At 37.6% G+C, this 27,044-nt stretch overlaps 1 protein-coding gene across 4 annotated transcripts in view; it reads left to right on the top strand.

Moving 5' to 3' along the window:
- Positions 1-27,044, top strand: part of CORIN (corin, serine peptidase) — a 143,496-nt gene that overhangs the window by 107,042 nt on the left and 9,410 nt on the right. For 3 of the 4 annotated variants that reach the window (XM_063336960.1, XM_063336962.1, XM_063336963.1), the window contains 6 exons: positions 3,414-3,645; positions 10,165-10,310; positions 12,495-12,602; positions 17,095-17,208; positions 19,693-19,803; positions 21,397-21,526. In XM_063336960.1, the coding sequence (XP_063193030.1) occupies positions 3,414-3,645; positions 10,165-10,310; positions 12,495-12,602; positions 17,095-17,208; positions 19,693-19,803; positions 21,397-21,526 (841 nt within the window). The remainder of the gene's footprint in view (positions 1-3,413; positions 3,646-10,164; positions 10,311-12,494; positions 12,603-17,094; positions 17,209-19,692; positions 19,804-21,396; positions 21,527-27,044) is intronic. The other variant, XM_063336964.1, reaches the window with a different exon arrangement.

Below are 27,044 nucleotides of genomic sequence, written 5' to 3'. Positions count from 1 at the left end.
AATTTTAAATATAATTTTTTTGTTGTTGTTGAAGTCTCAGATATCTTTGTTGAAGTATCTCGGTCAGTTTTCATCTGTGTTTTGTAATTCATGGTCAGATATTATCTCCCATGAGAGGTTGTCCGCCTCCTGGTGAAAAGGAAGCAATATATCTTGGGATACGTGCGCTAATCAAGGAGAAATCAAACATGAGCTATCACAACAGATCAAATTACTTTGGTTGTTGACCACATCTGCAGTTCCTGCTGAAATCCCTTGGAACTGTAGGTACCTGGCATTTCCAAAGAAAACTTCTTCAAGTAATCTTATTCTTGTCTTTGGTGAGATTTAAAGGTCATATTTACATGATGTTTTAAGGTCAGAATACATGAGTATTCATTGAGATATAATTACTGATGAATAACTCCACTCTAGCTCATCACAAATTTAAATGCGTATAAGATTGATTCTCTGTGGGCTGAAGGCTCATGGGAGTGAAAGATGTTTAGTCCCCAGTCTCTCTGCCTGACGGAGAAGCAGTAGCTTTAGCAGCGTTAGCAGCCTGTGCCTCTAAGAACAGGTGTTGCTTCTCAGTTTCTCCATTTGATGATTCAGCTTTTTTATTTGAGCATTACTGACTTTTTGCCACAAAACTGCAGTTTACCCAGGAATGAGGGCTTCCATATTTCTATCTGCTGTTTCAAAGCTTCTTTACTCATAATGCTTCCAAAACTTATCAGGCGTTACACTAAACCCTGTTTTATATGTTTAGAAGTGTAGCAACTTTACATTTACTCGGGTTTAAAGAAAGACAGTATTTTGTAATATTATTTATTTTTAAATACTTATAACTTAAGCTGATTAGGAAAGAACACATGAAATGTATCTGATATATTGTGACAGGATCAACACTGGACTCACAGCTGATGGCTGCGTAGTCACCCGTCGTGCATAAGAAAGTCCTCTATTTGGCTGGCAAACAAGGCACCAGCAGCAGCCTTACCCAACAAGCAGGAAAATACGTACATTTCCATAGTAGCCTCTAGTTCTTATATACTCAGGGAGCAGTTCTCTCCTAAGCAAATTACCTTTCGTGAACAGCACCTACAGTCCTGTAAAAGGCAACAGTCTTTCAAGGAATGTGACTGCAATTCAGTCTTTCTCACAATAAAAAATAGTTGAAAGTATACTTTCTTTCTCAGGCTCATCTTCCCTGTGGATATATCAGTATGAGACTTAACTGTGGTCCAACGCAGTTGTTCATGTGGTCCACAATTTTCTGATGAATGCAGATTTTTGTATCCCACTGTATATATAGACAGCAATTTTGGAAAATGTTTGAGCGGCTAGTACTATGTTACAAGGTAGCGAAAAACATTTTTGACATGTGATATTTAAGTTCTAAAACAATGTTCACATTCCGTGTCATGAGAAACCCAAGAGTATTTTTAGCGATGAAGTTTCCTCATCTTATTATGGGCAACAGTCCATAATTCTCAGAGTAACACATAATCTGAATTAGACTTCTGGATCATTTCTCTTCCTCCCTTTCTGGTCCAGTGAATATTTAATTGTCTATACACAATGGAACAGCAAGAGAATTTGGGAGAGATTTTTCTTGTATAACATCTGGAAGTACTATTGTCTTTTTTCATGCTATTTTCATGGTTCGTATTTTGACCAGAGTTATTCCATCTTTGGTAAGAGATGAGAATTCCCGTGGAAAATTTCGGTTTTGACAAAGCAGTATTTTCTGGCCTAAATAACTCTTTGGTTGGAAAATTCCAAAGCATAGGCCACATTTTGCAACATTGAATATGATGGATGTTCTCCATGTGTGATAATGTCTGATCGGTTTAGGTTGGCATTATAATGCAGTTACAACATATTTAGGATAACAGAACAAATATCTGAAGGGAGAATGTAAAGAAGACAGAGCCAGGCTATTTCAGCACTCAGTGATAAGACCAGAGGAAATGGGCACAAACTGAAACTCGGGAGGTTCCTTCTGAACATAAGGAAACACTTTTTTTACTGCAATAAGAGTAGTAATAAGGGAGTAGCAAGACCTCTTAGACTGTAGGACAAACATCAGAAGGAAAGGTTAAGATTTGGGTTACTTAAATTCAGTCAGGTATTCCCCTGGAGTGTATGTTCTGTTTGTTACTCTGCTTGTGAATTGTAGGGAATTGGCTATGAGAGTCAAAGTTATTCTTTTCAAACCTACAACCACACTTTTGCACATAATGTGTTAGAAGCTTTCTAAACACAGTGTGAAAATTGTAAGCATATTGAAAACACGTAAAGAGCTATCCTACAGGGGCATTTCAGTGGACTAGATTTTCTTCTAGAATTTACCTAAACCCTTATAAATATGAGGTATAACAAAAGAGAGAATGATATAGGTGCATTTTTACCCTTTAGTCATAAATAGTTATGTTGTACAAACACTTAGAACATTGGATGTGATTTGTGCTCATTTACCTGCGTTTCATCATGGAATGCTGATGAACGTGTAATATTCTGTACAGACCAAGAAAAGATGCTTACTGGGGAAAAATCAAAAGACAAAACCAAACTGATCTGGGCATCTGGGGCTGAAGTGTGGGAGGACATGGGAGAATTCATCATGATGAAAAGGAATGTGAGGCAGTATGTGAGGACAATTGTTGAAATCTCGAACCTCATATACCCCAAAGCTGGGACTAAGTGGTTTGAAACAACAGAAATAGTTCAGTATTGGCAGTAAGCGAGGATTTAGCAGACAGGAAAATCTGTATATAAAACGAGCTTTGTCATCCTCAGACTAGAGGTAAATGCAAAAAGAGGTTATAACAGGGGATGCCAATCCAAGGAAGACTGGCCAGTTTGCTGATCAGCTGAATAATTGACTGTTGGATCTTCTTGCACCTTCATCTCAAAGATCCAACTACAGGATCATACAGTTGCCACAGTGTGCTGGCAACTGACACTAGCAACTGGCTGGCAGAGAATGTTAGTCTTGTTAAGATACATTTGCTTCCAGAATAAGTGAATATATGCAGTCTTTTGATAACAGCTGACTTCTGAATGGAAAATTTTCTCGTATTTCAGAAGTAAATGAAAGTAAATAACTTCACATTGCTCTCAGTGCTAAATAAAAGGCTGAATTTCAGTCTGAATTTAAGTGAAATTCTGTCTGTTGTTTTCTGTTATGGTGGAAAATTGAAAAATATTTCTGACTACCAATCTGGGAAGAAATACAAAAATTCTTTACTGTTATGAATAGGTTCATATGGGGTCTCAAGCTCTGAAACTTGTAATTTTTCAAGCCTAGGAGGAAGTCACCTGACTGATAAATTTGTTAAATTCTTATGTTATTATTTCTTCTGTATTTCATATAATCTCACATCATTTGTGTTTCTTTTTTTTGTTTTTTTTTCTTTCTGTGAAAGGTCAGTGTGAACCAATTACTCTGGAACTCTGTATGAACTTGCCTTACAACTATACTTATTACCCAAATTACCTGGGCCACAGGACACAGAAGGAAGCCTCTATCAGCTGGGAGTCTTCTCTTTTCCCAGCCTTGGTTCAGACGAACTGCTACAAGTACCTTATGTTTTTTGCCTGTACAATCTTAGTACCAAAATGTGACCCCCAGACAAATCAGCGGATCCCACCTTGCAGGTACTACACTATACTTCATTTAATTCTTAATTAACAATGTCTGTCATGTTTGTCTTTCCCAATTTTCTCTTTCCATTGAAAATGCCAGAAATTTTGCTTTGAAAATCCATAGCAAAAGGTAGAGAAACATATTTTATAAGATCATTAAATGCAGTTCATTACACGTGTGTCATTAGTATCTGAAGTATTCAAAGCAAGGAGCGGAATAGCAGTTCAATAATTTCAAAAGGTTCTATTTTCAAAATAGAATAGATTATTTCAGTTGGAAGGGACCTAAAATGATCATCTAGTCCAACTGCGTGACCAGTTCAGGGTTGACCAAGTTAAAGCATGTTATTAAGGACATTGTTCAAATGCCTCTTAAACACCGACAGGCTTGGGGCATCGTGCACCTCTCTAGGAAGCCCTTTCCAGTGTTTGACCACCCTCTTGGTAAAGAAATGCTTCCTCATGTCCAGTCTAAACCTCCCTTGGCACAGCTTTCAACCATTCCCACGCATCCTATCACTGGATACCAGGGAGAAGAGATCAGCACCTCTCTCTCCACTTCCCCTCCTCAGGAAGATGTAGAGAGCAATGAGGTCACCCCCCAGCCTTCTTTTCTCCAGACTAGGCAAGCCCAAAATCCTTAGACACTCCTCATAGGACATTCCTTCCAGCCCTTTCACCAACTTTGTTGCCCTCCTCTGGACACATTCAAGGACCTTCACATCCTTCTTAAATTGTGAGGTCCAGAACTGCACACAACACTCAAGATGAGGCTGCTCCAACACTAAAAATAGCGGGATAATCACCTCTTTTCACTGGCTGGTTATTCTGTGTTTGATGTACCCCAGCATGTGGTTTGCCCTGTTGGCTGTTAGGCCCCACTGCTGACTCATATTGAGCCTGCTGCCAACCAGCACCCCCTTATCCCTTTCTGTAGGGCTGCTCTCCAGCTACTCCTCTCCCAGTTTACACTTCTGCCCAGTGTTACTCCAGCCTAGGTGCAAGATCCAGCATTTGGACTTTTTAAATTTCATCCCATTAATCATAGCCCGATGCTCCAATCTATCTAGATCCCTCTGCAAGGCCTTTTGTCCCTCAAGAGAGTCAGCAGCACCTCCCAGTTTGGTATCATCAGCAAACTTGCTAATGGTGCAGTCAACTCCTACATCCAGATCATTCATAAATACATTGAACAGAACTGGCCCTAGAATTGAGGCCTGAGGAACACCACTGGTGACCAGTGGCCAGCCAGATGTAGCCTCACTGACTACAACTCTTTAAGCTCTGCCCTTCAGCCAGTTCTTCACCCAGCACACCATTAACCTGCTCGTTCCACAGTTGGACGACTTGTCCAGAAGGGTGCTGTGAGCTTTGTATGAAGTATTTTCCATTTCTGTGTGTTTGATTAGAATTACGTCACTATAAATGGTATTTAAACACAGAATCAATTAATTTAATTTGGAATGTTATCATTTGTAATAGTTCTTTGCATTTGTATATCACTTTATCTATGCAAAGCCCTATCCAAATACAGTTAACAAAAACTGAGATTTGAATGCATGCTTTCCTTTCTGAATTAGGAGTGCCACATCCTTCTGAATTGTAGACTAACTTTGGTCTTTCTACTTTGTCAGATTAACTTTTCTACCGTTCTCTTCTATTAACATCACTGCCCTTTTCAGGGTTATCTGTTCAAAAAAGTCTATGTTCTGTAAATCTTACGGCTTTGGTAGCAGCAGTTGTTGTGTGCTAGGAGAGCTAATAAACCTGATAAGCAGGCAGAGCTCTTTGTGCTGCTGACTGCTAGAGTCTTCTTGTACTGTATTTCTCTCTCTTTTATTGGGCCTACCCTGGCAGTATCGATTGATGAACATCTATTGTATTGAAAAAGTGCATTAAAAATTGCAATACATGTCCAAAGATTTCCTACCACGTGACATTGTTGACAAATAGGTAACACTTCTTTATCTGGTGCTTCCTAGTGCAAGTTCAGAGCAAGTCACAGGGAAATTTACTAAGATATTGTTTAATTCTCACATAGGGACCTAACAGGAAAGCTAGAATATTGCATATGAGATAGCAGCAAAGTTACAGAGTGGTTTGTGCAAGCTGTGTTTCAGGAGTCTTTTTTTTTTTTTTTTTTTAAGAAAGCATTGCAATAAATAAAAATTGGGCAAACTTATTCTAATGTAGAGGGACAAAAGTTAAGTTATAGGCTCTTTGCTTCAGCAACTACATACCTAGCTAACAAATTTTAAGTATCACAATACTGTTGAATAGTCGTCAAATTTAAGGTATTAAACAGATGAAGAGGAACTCACTGAAACCATAGAATAATTTAGTTTGACGGGGACCTCTGGAATTCATCTGACCCAACTTCCTGCTCGAAGCAGGGTAACATCACAATTAGATCAGCTTGAACACACAACATAAAATTTTAAATCCTAGGATTCAAAGCTCTACTTTTACAACTGTTTTCAGGTTTCACTCTTATGTTAGATCACAGGTAGAGAGTGTTTTTATCAGGAAAGGATATCTTGGAGTGTCCCACTGAGATCTGCAGTATTTGCTTTACAATAACATTTTGGGAAGAATTTCAGACACAGATATAATGTAAAAAACTTAAAAATGTTTTAGAAATGAAAACGCATATAGCCTCATAACAATAAATAAAGTTAATTGATAAATTTAGGGCAGAAAAAAAAATGTAAATACATCTGATATACCAATATAAATATAAATCTACTTAACTGAAGTTTGAAGCTCCTAGAAGGGAGAATGTTAAATTCTGAGCAGAGAAACTATATTCTGAGAGTCTGTTGATGCCTTTGCAAAATAACTGCCCTCTTGTTCAAAGATATCAGTGGTTAGTTGAGCTTAACAGGACATATGTATTGCTTTACCTGTCTTTTCTGCTAAATATGAAATGCAGTTCAGCTAATGCAGTTTTTCAATGTCAAGCTTTTCAAGTCAAAATGAACTTTCCAACCATAAATTGCAAATTCATGTTGTAATTCCACATCTATTATAAAATATACTTATCAGAGATGTATCAGATTTTTTTAATGCTGGAATACTGATCAGTTCTTTTCATTCTAAGTGGTACAGCTAAACAATTTTAATTCTACTCCTTCTGTACACAACATCTGTCCCTGCTTTGCAAGGCTTTTCATTGTCTTTCTGTTATTAGTTTGACTGGCATGCTTTATTTTTTTAACTATAAGGGCCTTCATGAAGTTTTGTTCAAAATAAGGAATACAGGGGAAGAGGTTTTTTTTTTAAATAATTGAACTTACTGTTATTGAGGCCTTTCATTGGTCTATCAAGTATGTTTGCAAATTCTAAACAGTATTCTTCATCTCTGATAAAGGCATTGGTAGTATTAGTCCAAGTGTGGTGAAATAAACTTTGAAGCTAAGTGTGTGCTGGGTTCCCACTGAGGACAAATGGGATTTCATAGATGAAGAATATATAGAATAAGCTCAGAAATTCCTGTTTCCTTATAACTACAAACTATCTTTGCTATGATTTGATTCTGCAAGGTGCTGAGCAGCTTCTGGATATTCTGGATCTCACAACATTCACAGAATCACACAGAATCACAGAATGGTTCGGGTTGGAAGGGACCTTAAAGATCATCTAGTTCCAACCCCCCTGCCCTGGGCAGGGACACCTCCCACTAGACCAGGCTGCTCAAAGCCCCATCCAGCCTGGCCTTGAACACCTCCAGGGATGGGGCAGCCACAGCTTCTCTGGGCAATCTGTTCCAGTGCCTCACCACCCTCACAGTAAAGAATTTCTTCCTGATATCCAATCTAAATCTACCCTCTTTCAGTTTGAGGACATTATCCCTTGTCCTGTCATTACACTCCCAGTGTAATTCCAGTAAGACTGTCAGTGTCCCTTATTTTGGGACCAGTAAATGCCTTCCTAGTCACGTTAGCCTATAATGACATGAAGAGTACACTATCTGTGTATTTGTCTCCAGCTGACTTTGGTGGTGTTTCAAAACTGTGACAGATGTGCATAAAGAATAACCCTGGTCAGATCTCATGCCTCCTCATGCGTTGATATCAATTTAGGCATCCTGTTACTGTATTTGAATTGGGAGAGTGAAGAGATAGTTAACTGCTAAATATGCTTAATGTTCTTAAAAAAGCTCTAAATTGAATTCCGTTGCAGAAAATGACACACTTTATGCTACATCTGTTTTTTAGTTTGTGATTCTTTCTCCTACCAAGAAGGAGGAGATTTCTCCGCTTTGTGATGCATACTCACGTTAACTGTTAACTTGGTAGATTGATTCATAGACAGTACTGCAGATGAGATGTGACTGAGAAGTAAATAAAGAAGTCTGTTACCAAGGTATTCTGATACCCCAACTGTAAGACTTGGTACGGGTATGTGAGAAGGATTAAAAAAAAATAGCCAAAGTACCAATTGCTCTTCCAGTTTTCCTAGCAGTATTGCAATAGGCTTCCACATGAGCTGTGTGGGCACTACTTGAAAGATTAGCTATGTTTTAATTCTTTCACCACGGACTGACGACTAAATGGCTTGCAATAGCTTTTGGAAAGGCTCAGCTTTGGCCAAAGACCTGAGTGTGCAGAGAACACAGCACACAGTGTTCTAGGCAGAAATGGCTTAGATGTCTCAGCCAACAAAATCAAATTTTGAAAATGTATTTTTCATATTGTTGTTGTTGGTTTGGGGGTTTTGCCAGTGGTAAATAAAAACTCTGGCATTCAGAAAGCTGAGGTTATGAAGTGGTGTGAGTCAACCTTTTGAATATTGAGAAGGATCTAAAGAGAGGGTTCTGTAACTGTAGCATGGGTAACCGATGTCAGTCCATTCATCCATTCCTTCCAGCTACTCAAGCCAATGGTGAATCATTTGATGTGAAAAAACATTGACTCTTCTTCATGCAATCACGCAATGAAAACAAAATTAAATATGAGAAGATTAATAATGTATTGTTTTCTCAAAAAAGCATAAAATAATTGATCCTAAATGGATCTGTTTGCTTGGTTTTGGCCACTGCATTTCCTGAAGCTTATTGGAGGAAAAAAAAATGGTCCATTGATCAAAAGGTCAAAGGAAAATGAGTGGAATAAAATGCCTTCTGTGAAAGAAGTCTCTGTTCCTAGATGAAAGATCTGGAAAAATTAATCAAATTAAGTAAAGGCAAGTTAAAAGTGACATGAAGGAAACTGAAAAAAAGAAATGTGTGGGATCCTACTGTTGAATATTTTTCAACCTATAAGAACAAAGGAGAATTTTGTCTCCTTTAGGAGAAAGTCCAAATGATTATTGTTTAGAAAATAAGATCTAAAAGGTGCGATTAAATGAGTTGCTGAGTCTAGAAATAAGAAAAGACATGGGGAGACATCAAAGCCTTCAAACAGGTAAAAGTGAGTTTCTGTGAGAAAATAAATAAATTCAGTGAGAAAATACATAAATTGTTCATTTTTCAAGGAAAATAATAGATATCTGTGTATGTGAGTGAGTGATAAGGAAATACATGAAATCTTGCTAACTGAAGGGTTGTTAAGAACAGCTTAGACAAATACTTGTTAAGCATGATGTGTGTTCCTGTTTGGAGAAAGAGATGAAAAGGATGTTGAGGTTCCTAATCCCATACTGCCTAGTTAAAATCCTGCAGAAGTTGGAAAAAAAAAAAAAAAAGCACTGGCAATTGAAACAACCAGGGATTCAAAATACCACAGATACAAGAAAAGACCACTGTATTGAACAGCACATCAGCTATGATTCCAGGCAAAAGTAGTTGCTAAATGTTTAAAATAATGCTTAAAATAATAGGGGATTTTTCTATCATGCATTTTCTCTTTGTATTTTTGAAGCATTTGACGTTGGGTATTTTGGGAGACAGAATATTAATCTAGATGGACTGAACTAATTTTGTGTGGTGAGTCCTGTCTTTCTGTGGTAAAAAAAAAAAAATACAGCAGGAGGACTATATTCATGCTTTTTCCAGGTGCGAGACAAGCTTCTGTTGCTCTAACTGACAGCACCCTCAAGACTAGGTTGATCTGTGCTTTGATTTTCCCCAAACTTTTAATTTTATTGAATTTCCTGGGGAGTCCTTTGCTCTTTTATTTACAGGTTTAAATAGTTTGTCCTTCTGAAACCACATGGTTTCTGAGGTATCATCATCAGAAAAGGTAGCATTTCACTGGCACAAAATGTATTTTTTCCTGAAGGAGGGCAGTTAGTGCTTCTTAAAAGAGGTTCTCTGCCATCCCTTACAGAGGAAAAGATGTTTGTAAGTAGTTAAATTTGGCTATTATGTTATAACTCAGGTAATAGTCTGCATACAGTAACTTAAAATAATGTTTCAACAGAAGCAACATATCTTTTGATTTTATTTTTTTTTCGTGTAAAGAAATGTGATTAATTGATTTTTCCTTAATCTTTGTCTTTAACTTTGGCTAGGATTATTAACTCCCAAAACCTGGGAATTTCTAAGGCTTGCACTCAGTTGCTTTGTGCAATTCCACTCTGTCTCCTCAGGACATTGTGTGTACAGTCTAAGGAACGCTGTGAGTCTGTGCTTGGGATTGTAGGTCTGCAGTGGCCAGAAGATACTGACTGCACTCAGTTTCCAGATGAGAACTCAGACAACCAAACTTGTCTAACACCAGATGAAGATGTAGAAGGTAAAGTCTATAAATACATATAACAGGAAATTAGAGATTTAATTAAGTTCCCAAAGTCACTGATTATTTTCTTTTCCCATAGCTCCTCTTTGAATTATAATGTTCAAGCTGTGGAAATTATTCCAAACTGGGTTTCAGGGAATTTGGGTGCCTACAGTTTGCAGATAAGAGGAAGTTCTCAGAAGAAATCTGTTCAAAGGAAGGATCAGTTACCCTCAGTCTGTGAAGTCACTGCCTGAGATTTGTTGCTAACACTACACCTACTGCTTACTTGTGTTTTACCTATTTAGGTTATATAATAATGCTTTTCTAACCAGGAGGTGAACTTCTGGCAATCTTAAAAAATCTGAGCCCCATGACAGCTCTGAGAAAAATACTGTAATGTTAGTGTCTTTGCCAGCTATTGTTTGCCCTTGTTTTTTGTTGGGGAAAGTTTTGTAGAGAGTTGTGCCAAACCAGCTTCAGTAGCAACTGACAATTTCAGTTTTCGAGTTCAGCCATAATACTACCCATTGTGGGTGTGAACATGGAACAAAAGAATGAAATTGCCTTAAATGCTTCTAGACGTTCTTTGTATGTATGAAAAGCTGTGCAGCTTTTCCTTCTGCCGTGGTCATCGGATGTGAGATCTGTGGGGATTCTGACATGCCTTTTCTTTTTCTTGCCAAAACACCAGTAAAGTAGCTGGGAAAACAGTGAGATGGTGTGTGCTATGGTGCCTGCAATATGCTGATGGTGTTCAGTTCTCACACTTCTCCTTCTACTCACCTACAGGGTGATGACGGTCGTTCCAGAGCCTTGATCTTGCTCAGAGAAAGCAGTGGGCGAAAGCTAGTTAGCCTGTAGTTCCTTTAGTGAAGAGGTGTTGCTGTGAATATAGTGAAGGAATCATGAAAAAAAAAGTGAAGCATATACAGCAGTTAGTACAATTTCTCCAAGGAAAGTCCATGTTGATTTGCTGCTTATTGGCCATTTTAGCACTGAAATAGATACTCCTGGAAAATCAATGAAAAAGGAGAGGGTTTTAGTATTCCTTCAGAAACAGTGGAACTAATTAAGGGGTCTTATTGGAGTTGTTTTGGGTTCACTTACTGCTGGAATTTTATGTTGATTCAATGTCAGATTTCTACTGACATTGTTGGTTAGAAAGTTTTCCCCGGAAAGTTGAAAATCTTATATAAATATTTCTGAAAAAAACCCACATGTAATTAAAGAAATTAAGCTTCTGAGAGCATTTAAAATGTTTATGATTACAAAATATAGGTTATTTTCCAACTTAAGCTATAATTGACAGAGTTATTACCGTGTGCTGAATTGCTTAACATCTCTTCCAGTCAGTGCTGAACCCAAGAATACTGCTGGCCAAGACAGTATGCGTTGTAAACTTAGATATTTTCATAAGGAGTTATTCTTAAATGTTGGCAATATAGTTCACATACCTTTTACCATTAGAATGTTATTTTCTAAGGTTCCCCTGTTCATTGATGATATTTTTGCTACAAATGTTTATTGAATCCTAAAATTTACCCAAGGAACTGCATGGTATTAAATATCTGAGAGACTTTGCAGGAAGGAAAAAAAAAAGGCAACATATGATGGAGGTTGTACATCAAAGTCAGTGACATGTACAGTGGGAAAAAATGGATGGGTTTTTCAAAACCATCTAAATAAAGCCTTCTCAAAAGGGTACTCTGTAAGATGAGGCAAAAGTGATAGAAGGGTTAATTGGTGGACATTTATAGGTGGTTTTAGTAATTCAAATAGACACACAATTGCCAATATTTTTTTTTTTTTTTTTTATCCTGGGGATCTCTTATACTCATTTCAACATGTCAGATGATCTATTGCTGCCTCACACAAGAACACAACAGTGAGAAAAGTAGCTAGAAAATCCACACCCACAATCTAAACATTGTATGCCAGTCATCTGGCAAAGCTTTGAAATTGTGACAGGGGGTAGCACGTGAGGGAGAGCGCTGGAAAATATTGCTCCACCCCACTCACAGTGCTATGTTAAGAGTCTTGCCTGCTACATAGTTCCAGTTTGGTATCGCACAAACTTTCTATTCCTGTCATTTTCCCTTCCGAAACAGTCACAGTGATAAATAAATAAGTACCCATGTGATGATTATTAAGCTTGGAGCTTATGCAGTCTTGTTTCTCCCTGTTCCTTGTCATTGACAGAATGCTCACCCAGTCACTTCAAGTGCCGTTCGGGGAGGTGTGTCCTGGCATCCAGAAGATGTGATGGTCAAGCTGACTGTGAGGATGATAGTGATGAGGACAGCTGTGGTAAATAAATTCGATGAGTTGGATCTTTTGAATAGAGAGTAGTTGAAGCATTAGAAAATGAGTTTCATTTTTCCTTCAGTTATTTGAACCATAGCATGACAGTTTAGAGGATAAATCCCTTTTCCTGTAGAAAAATATGTTTGGAAATGTTTTTTTTTTCAAGACTAGTGGCAGTAAAAATACTTTAGCAAGCACCCTTCTTGATTAAGGTCAACACAAGTTATGATATTTGATCATTTAGATTCTGCTAAGCATATTCCAGGATGTTTCAGTGTTCCTTCAGTAATCAAGATAAAGAATCCTGCAGATTTAATTATTTTGATATTGCTGGAGGTTTTACTAAGCTAAAATATGACTTCGTGGCAGTTTAAATCTTGAATTCATAAATAGTTTTAAATTTATACACAGTAATGTTATCGTTATAATGTATTGACAAAAGATCTGTGTTGATGAAATGGATTCTGTACTGCAAGGCTCAAGAATGACATGTTTTTTCAGGCTGGTCAACCTGAGGCTGTAGGTACAAGGGTGGTAAACACAAAGTTTATTCTCCAGTGTATTTCTGAGTTTACTTACAATAGAGGTGCTCTTGACTTTTAACTTAAGGGGTTGTGTTGAGCTTGAGAATAACGAACAAATTTCTTGGTCACTATTTACCCTTGTGTGTGCTGACAGGAGAATTTTGGGAAGGAGAAGGGAGTTCATACTATTTCCTATGTGACTAAGTTGTGGCCTTCATGGAGTTCTTGGTGCTGGCCTGGTGTCCCCAGGGGCAAAGAGAATAATTATAAATCACCAAAGATTTAGAGAAGAGGTGTGAATATGAGTAAAAGGTTGGAAAACATTCCAGCAGAGTAGGGCTAAGGTGCACAACCTGTTTTTTTTTAACAGAGAGCAGGTTAAGATGGAAACACAGTTTGTGCGAGCAGCAAAACTGGCAATAAAAGACTTTCTACTCAGCTGCACAAAAATAAAATAAGATCCAACACCTGAAAGCTGAAGCTGGGCTAAGATTCAAACTTGAAAGCTCTATAAAATGTTTCTTTTTTAAGAGCAGGGTTTTTTTAATGATTGGAGTAACCAAGGGGTTATTTATCACTAAGGCGCGGTGTATTCCCTGGGAGTTTTCACATCACGTTTGTATTCTCTCTCCTCTTTATGCCCCATTCCCCTCCCCCTGCAAAAAGAAAGCAAAAAGAAAAAAAAAAAAGGTAGGCTCATTGAGACTGGATTTAATGCTAGGTCATTCTCTTGTTTGGATTATCAAGGGAAGGCAGAGCTGATGATCACAGTGACACTTCCAGAGTTTGTCATCTCTTTACCTTTGAGTCAACTGTCTCAAGTGTCCTCCTTGCCAAATATTCTTTGTTGCCACCTGGTCTTAACTCCTTAGAACACTAATTGCTGTGCGTCTTTTAGGATAATTTTATTCTCCTAGACATTAACATATGAAATATTGCTCTAATAGATAATATTCATTCCTCAAGTGGATCTCGCTCTGTCTCTGTAGTCTAGACAGAATGTCACTAGCAGTCAGCAGAATTCTTATCAGTTTCTATAAATATGGAAGACTGTATCTGCTAGGAAATTAGCGCTGTCAGAGTGACATTACATTGACCAGGGGTAATACTGCTACTGAAGAACAGAAAGTCCTTGCAGAGCTCCAGAAGTAACTGCCTCTGACTCATTCATATTCCGTCTGTGCAGGACAAAATCAAAACCTGGTGATCTTTCCATGTGTAAATGGCTAGCTCACATTTTATTAGATTTATCCTTTGAAATTGGTTTTATACCATTAAATAACAGTCAGGATTTAAATTGAAGACCTTGTATTTGAAATGCCTTAAATGACAGGTGTGGAAAAACTTCACAGTGCTGGGAGGAGGAAGCTGGAAAAGACAAGCTACAGCTTTTGGATGCTCAAGCTACTCTGGCCAAAAATGTGAGGTAGAACAGTCCAAAGGGACTAAGGTATATTCTCCCCATGCAGAGTAGAGCTGTACTCGGCACCCACTGTCTCCTGTTAGAATCCGTGTCATACTTTCACATGATCTCTGTGACAGGAAATCTCACCCATGCAATTGCAGCAAAATCCTGAGACTTTAATGCCATTTAGACTGGGATCTGGGGAGAAAATTTGACCCAGATTTCTGAATGTGAGACTTCTGAGTGCATTTCAGTAAAGTGTGAGGAAAGTAATTTCTGAAAATTATTATTGTGATATTGATACTATTGTGACGTCAAGAGAGTTTGTGGTATTAAATACGCTTGACTGTAATTGGTCATATTAATTTCCTGGCTGCTGAACAATGCCTGTGGCAGAGAGTTGAAGGGGGTTCTGGAAGAGTATTAAAGAAATTGAGGACATAACATTCAAAACCAGTATTGTCCTTCACTATTTTCTGCAATCTGTGTTCTGACTGTAGTGTTTTAGTTGAGAGAAAAATGTAGTGGTCTTAACGTTAATGACTTAATAATTACATGGGGAAAATATGTGTGAATAACAAATGGTAACTTGCTTCATACTCTGAAGAAAAGTGAAAGTAAGATCATACGTGAATCCCCATCTCTTGGCAAAATATATGTTTGAGATGGGGGTAATGTAAATACCTCCATTTTCCTCCATTTTCACTTCCATTCCATTGTCATTACATTAAAAATGTATGTCACAAAAATATTTAGAGAAGAAATACAAATACGCCAAATGTTAGATGGCTTCTACCAACAAAACAGTATATTTGAACACAGAATTCAGTAAGTAGTGATTTTTTTCCTTGGGAATTCTCTCGATATTGTCTATGTTGTACTCAAACATAAATTTTGGAGAGTGACAGTACACTTCACAGTGTAACACTATAGTGTGTGATGAAGGGGAAAAGCAAACGTATTTAATTAATTTTAAACACTCTCCTAAAAAATTGCAAGGTTCATAAATCATATTTTTTTAATCTTTTTTATTTTCATATCAAATTCCTGACATGACTGACATTCTTTGTTCTCTATAGAGTAAAGGTTTTGTTTGGTTTCAATTAATTTTTCATTAATAGTTATCAAAAATATTGTCAAGAAGGAGACCTGGAAAATGGTGAGACCCAAGAAAGTTCTTTGATCGTGTGGAATTAGTTTCACAGTTTCAAGGCTATTTATTTCTCTGTGCTCTAACATTTATTTATGTGGCTTTTTGAATCCAAACAAAATCAATGCTCCACACATCCAGTTACAGTTAAAACACGAGTAGATTTTTTTCAGTAATCATATGAGCTGGTAGTGATTCTCTGGTTAATGTTTGTAAAACACTCCTGAAATAACACTTCTTGGAAACTGCGTATCTGCCCAGTAACTTACTGCTGATAACGCTGCTCTAGTTCCAGGTCCAGACAAACAGAGGTGCTGCTTCAAATGCAGTTCGTGAGCTTATACCTCAGCTATTTGCGTGTGGGGCCATCAGCGGTATCACCTGAATTTGAGCTTGGATTGAAATTAAAACTAGTATTACCATCTGTAGAACAGGTCAAACAAGGCAATCAAACCATCTGTTTTAGTCAGGAGAACACATTGGTTTTATGGCTTCCTATAAAACCAGAATGTCATATGTGTAGGACGTTAGTGTGTCAAAGGATTTAAACTGGTATCACAGTGAAGTGCTTTATTAGTTGATGGAAATAAATAGTGAAGTAAAACAAGAGAAAACACTTTTCTAAAATGCACCTTGGGCCATTCTTAAGTTCCTCTAGCTGATTAAAAGGAATTTTACTGTCAAAGCACTTTGACACCGTTCTATAAGTAATCCTTTTGAAATCAGAGTGTCTGGTTAGCAGGGCTTTGAAGAGACAGTGTGTTCCCTGCATAATAATGAACCCTCTTGAAGACTCATACAGCCATTGGCTCTTTCTAATCTTTTCCAGCTGGTTTGGTCCCAGACTGTGGAACCAGGAAAACTGTTTGTGGTCAATACTTAACAGCAGCTCTCTACCTTTTGTTGTGATCTGCATGAGTTTCTGTACTGGCATTGCCAGCAAAAATTACATGTTTCTGCAGCGTTTCATGGAGATTCCATGCTGTCATAGGATTTGCTTTTGAAAGACCAAAGGTCTGCGTGGTATGCTTTTAAAGGAATCTCTACAGACTTCTGGCTTAGAAAAGTTTATCTATTACTAGTAAATGTATTTCAAGAGTAGCGGTGTATGGGTTTTGAGCTAATTGAGCTAATGCCTAAACCATTACTTAAAGATATGTTTAGCATAATATAGATTATTATTTAAAAAGCACTGAAGTATTTTGAAGTGTTATGTATTTTATACCCTTTTATCAAGCGTGAACTGTGACAATCTTATTTCCATTTTTTCGTTAGCAACTATTTATTCTTGGTACCTTTTAAAATTTATATTGCAAGTGAAAATATTTTGGGTGTTTTAGCATTATTAAGGAAGAAGAAAACAGCTGATTTGATATTGGATGCAGGTGTTTCACAACTGTGCTTCTCTGTCTCCAGGTTGTAGGGAAAGGGGTCTTTGGGAGTGTCCTTTGAAGAAGCTGTGCATCAAACACAGTATGATCTGTGACGGTTTCCCAGACTGCCCCGACATGATGGATGAAAAGAACTGCTGTAAGGGCTTATGCAGTTTGTTAGTGTCCCATAAACAGCTGATCACATTTTTGGGATCTTGGGGTGGAAAATAAATGAAAGTAAAAAGGTTTTCTACAGACAGGAAGGCTTAGTCATTCCCTCAGTTTCCTTTTCGTTTTTTCTATGGCACCAATTTATCTCTTTTCTTGTCTTGTGTCCTCTGTTGTTCACATCCTTGAGTCCTTGCTGTCTCCTTGGTCACTCCAGTCCTCTCTCTTTTTTTCTGTCTCTCCCTCCTCCTTCTTATGTCTTCTTGCTTCTTTTCTTTGTTCCTTGTAGCTTCTTGAGACCTTTCCCCAGCTTTTCTCTACTTCGTTCCCTATAGGTATAGCTGCTCACTTCTCTTTTTTTCTTGATTTCCACTGCTTTTCCTTATGATCTGTTCTTCAGTAAATTTCATATATCTCCCTGCTTTATTTGATTTCTCTTCTGCTTGACATTTCCTAGGTTTTTGCCTCCCTGCTTAGCTCCACAGGCTTCTTCTACAATCCAAACTGTGATTAAGTATGAGAGATAAAAAACTTAGTATGGTACACTGATAGTATGGTCATACTGTCCTTGCACACAGCGTAAGTAAGTCGGCTCAAAGTGCTGACAGTGTGCTAGAGGCCCCCTGGTCCCCCGCGGGAGCTGCCCTGTGTTCTGTTTCCACCACACAGCCAACTAGTGGGATGGGAAGAGGTGGAAGACGTGCAAACGGCAGCTGCTTTGCAGGCTCCCACCCTGCATGTGAAGCTGGAAGGGGGTGCCATGAGGTGTTAGCTTCATTTTCATGAATGTAGTAGTGGTGCTTTGAATTCTCTTCTTTTGAGAAAACCTGGTGTGCGGGCATGTCCCCAAGACTAGAAAACTAGAAAAGACAGACTGGGTGACACTCAGCCTGCACAAGGAAGAAGAGATGCTTGGTAAGCTTGGTTGAAAGCTGAAATTTTAGTTCTCTCTCTATAGTTTGCTAGGAGTGTAGGATATAATTTTACAATTTCAAAAAAGTTACTCTTGAGTCTCGAGTTCTGTTGGCAGGGACAGGATGGTAGGCACATTTTATGTGCTATGTGGAGCATGTGACTATATTTGCCAAAATGACTGGCAGCCTGCATATATCGCTAGATCTTTGCTTCTTTTTGGGCAGAGGCAGCTCAGAGAACGTTTCTTCATCTGCTTTTCACTTTGAACATTATACTGTTTGACTTCCAAACAGTCTGTGTGCTGTAATCTAAAACAGGAAGGTGATATTAAAATGATTTGCTCAAGATCACACATTAAGATCATGGCAGAGAAAAGATTCTCCGGGGGTTTATGTTAAGCTAGTCTGTAATTATCAGACTATATCACCTCTCTGCTTTCGTGTTGGGGCTTGAATATTCCAAAATGGCAGCAAAGGTTCCCCAGCTGAGGGCTTCCAGCTTTTGAAATAGGCTCTCTCTGGAAGACTGAGTTCGAGAGCTTTTTCTGGTTTTGCACACTTTATTCCAGAGCCAGAAAGATCACTTACATCAGAGTAGGCAGCACTGCCCACTCTGTCTGTATGGTTTGCACTGTGGAGTACGTTTTTTGCACTACTGTTGCAAATAAATGCTTGGTGTGTATAGCATATACACACCATATATATATGTGTGTGTATATTACAGTGTATAGAAGCTATACAGCACCCAGAGACAGGCACAATTGAATGCAGCTTCCTAGCATGCATTTTCTCCCTCTCCGCCCTCCCCCAGGTCTCAAAATTAGCTAATGATGGGGTTTATAGAAGCTGGAAGAGAAGGGTGGTAGTGAGGAGGGTACTGTAATGCTACACACCCGCCTTGTGGGAGGAGGTTTGTTGTGGGTGGGAGAAAGCTAAAACTCCTTGCAAATGGAAGCCCTTGTGGTTCCCACACTGGAGAGGGATTCAGGAAATCCCTATCTAATGCTGCCTGCTGGCAACCAACTGTGAACTGGAGCATGTCTATCGGTACATGAGTTCCCCATCTCTGTAGTGGAGATAAAAATAATTCCATTATTTTAAATGGTGAAGGAGGATCCAAAAGTGAATATAGAATTGCTGTGGATGAAAGGAAATACATAGGCATTATAGTAAAATAATTTTTTCAAAGAACAGGAAGAAATAAACAGATTTGGCGCAATCTCCTAAAAAGCATGGAACACAGTATTTTCATTAAAGCTTGTGAGAGGCTTAGATGGGTTTCACATGCAAGACCACAAATGTTACTAAGTAATCACGGATCTTGCCATTTCCAGATACCCTTCCTTCCCTTTGAGTTGCGATGTCCTCTGCCACTGCATGGCAGCAGCCACCTTCTGTTTCAGTGATGTTCTGAGTTTTGTTGCAAATCTGTCTCACTTTCTTGCTCCATAAATCTGATCTGTGCCTACCTTCGACCTCCCTCTCATTTTTTCTGTCTCAATGTGAACTTGACATTGATCATTTCTTTCTCAGAGTGAAACATGTTTCTGTCCTTGCAGCATTTTGTCAAGAGAGTGAACTTGAATGTGTCAACCATGAATGTGTGCCACGTGAGCTGTGGTGTGATGGGCGAGCAGACTGCAGCGACAGCTCAGATGAATGGGACTGTGGTAGGTTTCTGTGTGGTGCACTCTGCCTGGAGGTGATGTTTGGGTGGTGGTACTAATCGCTGGTGATTTGATTCAGAATACAGTTGCAGTGGTGGAGAGATGCTCCCTTTATTACAGAAGGGAGACTGGGCTGAGGTTGGGAAAGCATGCAAGAAAGAAGGCAAAAGAGAAAGGAAAGCCTCAGCGTGAAGTGTCACAGTGCAAAGATATAAGAAATGTGACATGGCAGGGGACTTGTAAAATGTGTAGACAGCATGTAAAATCTGGAAGTATTGTGGATAGAAGAGAGAGCAGGAAGACATTCAGATGTAGAATTCATTTGGGCAAAACTTCTAAGCCCTGTTTCTGTACTTCTGAAAATCCGTGTGAAATTCCCACTGACCGCAATGGTGCAGGTTCAGAGCTTATGAGAAGATAGCCCTACTAGGTTCCCTTTGCACTGGATAAAGACCTGCAGAATGGTGTAACCTGCTATCGCTATCTATATTCAGAATAGACCTCATGCTTTTATGTATTGTTAAAGTAGAACTCTCCAAGTATTACTCTTTAAAGAAAATGAAGGTGAATTTCAAAAAAATGGCACTGAAAAGAAGCCGGCTGGAAAGCGGTAGTATGTCCTCTGAGATTTCATGGAGTTAACATGTATTTCTGTACACTACTTAGTTTATATTACTAAGTTTTGAGATGTTTTGTATATAATTTTAAATACAGAAAAAAGGTGTAGCCTGGCTTACAGAAGCAAATATTTTGTGTTCATATTGAAATAGACTGTATAAATATTTTAAAACATTTAACATTGTATTAGCATTAATAAACAACAGCATTTGATAAAACCTACACAACAAAGAACTGTTCAAGAAATGCATATTTGAAAAGGAGTAATCTAGAATTAATACATACCTTTCTTATGGGGAGAGAAGCAAAAGTACCTTCAGCATATAGGAAAAATGCGTAACGACTGTCTATGTTAAGATTAGTACTATCAAAGCAGAAGTCAGAGGAACAATTTAATTAAACCCAGTATGTATTTGGGGAAGAAATGCACACAACCCAACATCTTTTAAGGGATCCTAGAAAGGAAGGGATATAAATTTCCATTTTGGGCCACTTTAAGATTTTTGCATGTGATAAAAGCAGTTCAGACACTTTTATACACGGATTAAGAGAGAATTGTCATCATCTTGCTTGTAAACAGTAGCTGTTTCTTTCCCTGATGACACCCACATACTGTTATGGCAGGAACAGCGCTTATTACCGAGAGTCAAATGATGGTATCACTCTTATGTCAAGCCGCATTCATCCCACAAATTACTTTAGTGATTTCAGTTGTACTATTTTTCCAACCATTTAACTAGATTAAGGCTGTCAGAAACCCATGTGAACCTGTGCTGGTGAGTCAAGAGTATTCTGGTTTATGCTAATCCTCAAGATGCCTTGGTTGTTTAGTGTCTCTTGTACATTGAGCATATAAAATGAGCAAAAGTGACAGCATCTTGGAAAGCTCTTTAGAATATAGTTGTATGTTTTCAGTTTGCCATTTATAAAACTAACCATGTGAAATAATGGTGAAGTTGTTGTTCTTTTTCTTTGCAGTTACCCTGTCTAAAAACATGAGTTCCCTGATGTTCCTGACCATTCACAGGTCAGCCGCTGATAACCATGTTTGTGCTGATGAATGGCAAGAAAATTTAAGCCAACTGGCCTGCAATCAGATGGGTTTAGGGTAAGGTCAGTAGTTTGTAGCATTGATGAATTTCTCAGGACAACTGGAGTGCTGGACTTAGATATCAATGGTCATTGATCACTGCAACGTTAGACGTAATGTGGAAATGGTTCACAGAGAAAAGAGATGATGAAATTTTGTGAGCTATGGCAGCAACAAAAGCTCACTAAAATCTATGCACTTTCACCACTTTATAAACATTGCATGATTTTTATTAAAAGAGAGTGTTGAAAAGATAATGATGTCTTGCCAAGCCTCAATATTTGAACTTGCAGTTATTGCTGAGGCTCAGAATTGTTTCGCAATGTGATACTGTTGTCTTCCTAAAGAATTAAAGCAGACTTATCTTAGGAAACACAGGAAAATTTCTCTGCATTCATTTGCATTCTGCAGTAAGTACTGTGAGCTAGGCAAGCAGATATATTTCACTTGGGTATCGCTGAACAATGAATTGTTAGAGCTTTATGTGTGGAACTCAGGGAAAACAAAAAGCTTCTATGCATCCTTCTTATTGCACGCACACTAAAGTAATAGCTGCTTTATGGAATAGTTGATGCAAAATGTAACTGTTGAATAAAAACCAAGTTCATCTGCTCTGATATCCAAAGCTGTAGAAAAGGCAAGCCTGGTGGTATAGGATATCTTGTCAGGGTCTGATCCCCAAACTGGATTTAGAAGTGTCTTTTCTGTCTGCCTTTTACCACTACATATACTGACGTGCAATCTTGTTCTTCGTACCGTTCTCAAAAAACACAGGAGGATAAAGACCCTGGGTTACAGTGTCTGCAATTAACCTGCTCTGTATTGCCTTGCACTGCATGGATGCTTGGCATCAGTCTTAACCGATGCCCTGAATCCAAGACCACCTGTACTGAATGGACTGTCTGCCATTCAAACACAAAACAGTTGCGTACTCCTCCAGCTAGTTTAGTATATCTAAATAATATTGACATTATCCTTATGCTTTAACTTCACATAACATCCTAATAAGCTTAAACTCCTTTGATACCTTCAAATATAGTTATTGCTTTTACAGCTATTTTGTTGTCTAAGAACAAACTGATGGCCTTAACATTCAGAATGATTTTCTTCTTAATATTGCAGTCGCATAGTCCTAACATATAATTTGCTTAACTTTCCCATGACACTTGCAGCTAGGAAAATGAAAAAGGTATTATATTATCACAAGAGCTCTGATTCCTTCCTTTTTTCAGGGGTGTGCCTTGGCTGAAATTAGTTTGAGTAGAAACTTACACCTTCATGCTTCTTCACTGAGGCTTGCTAACAGATGTTATCAATCTTATCACTTTTAAAAAATGTATGAGACACAAATAATTCTTAAATCTCACAAATCCATTTTCTAACAGGGGAAGATATTCTACAAATCAATTTTTCTACAAATTCTTTTTTGTAGTGACAGGTGATTATTTGAAGGGCAGTGGGAAATTCCAGTTCAATTCTGAAGTCTACAACTTCAACCTGACTCTAATACTAATTTCTGATTCTTCCCGGCAGTACTTCAGAAAACCAAAGCAGTGTTTGTCTTTCCCTTTCTTAATGCCTGATTTTGTCAATCATCTGAAGCTTGATTTTCTTACCTATTGTCCAAGTTTTTTGTGAAGTGGTGCTGCCAAAAATACAGTAAATCAGCTTTGAATGAGATCTATAAGAAAAATAAAGATTGTAATGCATTCACCAGAACTAATTTCAAAAAGGAATAATGCGAGTCAATACAATTATTTAATTCTTCTGTTAACATTGCATAGAGGTTCAGTGAAAATATCACAGAGGTTAGCATTTTCTGTGTGGTGAAGTGGAATACTGAATGATAAATTGGAGTTTCATGCCACTGTGAAATCTGATCTAAATCCATAAACTTCATCTATTGACCATTATGTCCTCCATACGTTATTTATTTAACTTAACAAGAAAGTCTGAATGTGAGATTGATAACGTTAGTGAATTTAAATTTAATAAGCTATTTCTGGTGACGACTGAGGGTACAGGTAAATTAGACTTTGTATTGCATAGAGCTCAAATAATGATGAAAAAAATTCCTTTCTAACTATTTCTGCCACAGAAATAATGGAAGTTTAATTTAATGTCTTATTTGCTTAAAAACATCACAGAAACAAAAAATGGAATAATTCTGTCCCGCCCACAAACTCCATGCCAAAGGTGAAGTATGACTCATTCATTTAATCTGGATTTCTAGACCCACTCAAGAGAATGTAAAATATGCTTGACCTACCTTAAATACACTCACATCATCCATGGCTGCACTGTGTGCTATTAAATCTTTAGAGGATTTAGCAAAATTTAGCCACTGCCCATCCCTGGAAGTTTTCAAGGCCAGGCTGGATGGGGCTTTGAGCAGCCTGGTCTAGTGGGAGGTGTCCCTGCCCAGGGCAGGGGGGTTGGAACTAGATGAGCTTTAAGGTTCCTTCCAACCCAAACCATTCTGTGATTCTATAAAAATAGTAAATTCTTCAGATAACATTTATTTTGTTAAGAATGGCAGCAAATAATTCCATCAAATAAAATTTACCGAAAATAATATTACAAGCTGTGGTAGGTGTGGAAGACTGTTTCATCAGTTTTCAGCAACCATAAAAGAATGTTAAAATACGTAGACTTTAATCAGTGTGTTAGAGTTGTATTAGATTAAATCTGATAGATTATGTCTCTTTCCTGTACAATGTAGTTTAAAATATAATCATTTGGATAAGTCTTTTTTCGAAGAAATTTCAACAAAATAATTCCTTGCAAATTGTGACAACTGCTGCAAATAGTCACTAAGCATATACTCACTTACCTCATATAATGCTTTTTTAGCTCCATGATTCGATAATTTTCCTTCTTCAAGTAAAAAGGTAATTATTATTAGTGTTTTAATATCTCCAGCAACTTTGGAGCTGTCTGAACGTGCTCCTGGGCAACTGGCTGTAGGTGGCCCTGCTTGACCAGGAGGGGTTGGACCAGATGACCTCCAAAGGTACCTTCCAAGCTCAACCCTTCTGTGATTCTGTGATTTACTAAAAGAAATAGAAAGATACATGAATACTGCCAGCCAAAGAAATGTTCTGATTCTAATGATCGATCACAATCCTTTTTCAAACTATTTTATGTCACAGCTTGTACAAATGGCATTATAAAAACTTTTTTTTTTCCAGGGGCTTCCAAATCAAATTTACTCAGTTCAACACTAAACAGATATTAAATCTGTCAGTCTTGAAAATTCATTCTGGAATCTGCAAGTTGAAGTGTTTTTTCTGGCTAATGTGTTATTACCAGCAGAACTATGGGAACATTTCTCAGTGAATAATAATTCTGCAAAGGACAATGTTGAACAAAAATAACAGTGAATTTTGTTCAAATTCAGTGAATAGTTTCAGCAGGGGAAAAAAGATTGAAAGGTCAAGTTATTTTGTTTCAAGTTTTTAAAATGAAACACAAAATTCTTGAAATGTGTCCTTCACCTTTTTAAAATTAAAAGCTAATTAACCTTAAATGAAGGACTTTACATTTAATCTGAAGTTGAACGAAGACTTCCATCTAAGAAAATCTATATTTTATTTGAAGTTTTAAATTTAGATGGCCCAAAATGATCTTTTAAAGTTTATCTACAAGATCATACTTTATGAATCCTATAACTTACAGAGACTCAAATGACAGAGAAAAAGCAAGCGTATAATTTTTTTTCAGTGTAATTACATTTTAACTCATTCTTCATAGGGCTGAGTAGTCTATCAGTTAGGACGTAAGACTGTAGGCATTTTGAAATCTGAAAATACACAGTGATTACCTACTTTCCACCAAAAGTTTTAAGAACTAATCATACATGGTTAGTTTTCTGTCAGTGCTGGGAATCTTTTTAATTTCCATTTTCTATGTCGTCATATGTTTTCACATTAAAAAATCAGATTTCTCTGATTTCAATGCTGTTAAAATCAAGGTTTTGATCTTTTACTCCGTATTCTATGGCACAGCCACGGCTTTATAGAATTCTGCTCAAGACCAAGGAACATCTTAACCAGTAAGTAAGTACAGACAGGAAACAGATGCTGTTCGAGCTCTGAAATAGGCCTAATTTGTTTTATATTAGTGCTCATATGCACGTTATTCATTACCTAAGACAAGGCTTCCTTTTCCAAGCCTGCTGTTGCATGAGGCTTAAACCAATGGAATGATAGAAGCCGAACAGAAGAATGTTATTATTACTTTGAAGGGAGAAGGAGTTTATAGATTATACTTTATTCTAAACTTGCAAGTTAATACATTTAAGGGAGTTTTCCACGATGAAATAGGGAGAATGAAGTATTAAAACCACTGCTGTACAGAAGCATCCCAAATTATGTTACTTTTAATGATGAACAGAATTTTAAGTTTATAACCTAAAATTAGTCCCTGTCTTCTATTTTGGGTTTTTTGTCATTACTATTTAGTATGCAAGTCGTAATGGTCCTTGTGTTTCACTATAAACTAAACTTTGGCTGTTGTGCACAGTGGTCAGCAGGTAACAGGCTAGAATGCTTTGAAAACTATTTCTTTAATATTTGCATTGTATAACTTATGTAATGAAATTACCCTAAACATTACTTTTCCCCATCGAGAGCACATTTATAATGTAGAAGACAGACTGGGTTTTATCTTTCTTTTTTAACTCTAAAAATCCCTCTTAAACACACAGAAGGGAATCCGTAGCTTGAAATTAGGTGTATTAAAGGAATATTCTAATTTTTAAATTGAAATTTGAAAAATCAGTAAAACCTAAGTTTGAATTTCCCACTCGGGTAGACATGAGTGCTACTGCAAATTAAAATATCTCGCCTTTTTGATTTTATGAGTGACTGATTTTGTAGAATTATTGAATACCATTTTTGAAATTGCCTTAGATTAAAGGAAACTTTGTAGATTAAAGTAATCAGATACGTTAGAATTATATGTGCCTTTTGATGATCATTAGATCTAGCTGACATCTTTCTGTAAAGCAGCAGGACCAATTTGGCTGAGGCACAAGCTGCATAGTGACGTGAAACTGGAAGTGGAGTTCTAGAGAGATTAGAGATGTTGTTCAAATTTACAAGAACTGGTACAGAACAGCATAAGTATCTGGAGAAAGAATCAGAAAAGCCAGGAATCTTAAACCAAAAAAAGCAAAGCAAACAAACAAAGAACCCAAAACAAAACCACAAAGAAACCTCAGCAAAATGTATTATATTTCTGAGATGGCAAAGACTTAAGAATTAGGGCTAGACTAAGAAAATAATAGGTTATACACTGCTCTTCAAAATAGCTAGATTTGCTGAAATTCATCCAGGAGCATTTAAGATTTATGGCGGTGGCAGATCTCCACTGTGGCTGCCAGTGACGGTAGCCAGTAGTTTTCAGAAGTTGTGGAGAATGGCTACGTAAGGCTGAAAACTGTTAAGTGTGCCATCTTTCATTAAAAAGGGAAAAAAGAGGAAGATACAGAGATTTACAAACTAGTTGCCTAGCTTCAATTGTCAACAAATAA

Source organism: Chroicocephalus ridibundus, chromosome 5, assembly GCF_963924245.1.
Source record: "Chroicocephalus ridibundus chromosome 5, bChrRid1.1, whole genome shotgun sequence".
Taxonomy (NCBI): Eukaryota; Metazoa; Chordata; class Aves; order Charadriiformes; family Laridae; genus Chroicocephalus; species Chroicocephalus ridibundus.
The sequence above is the reverse complement of the archived record's forward strand: the minus strand, read 5'-3'. Positions and strand labels throughout refer to the sequence as shown.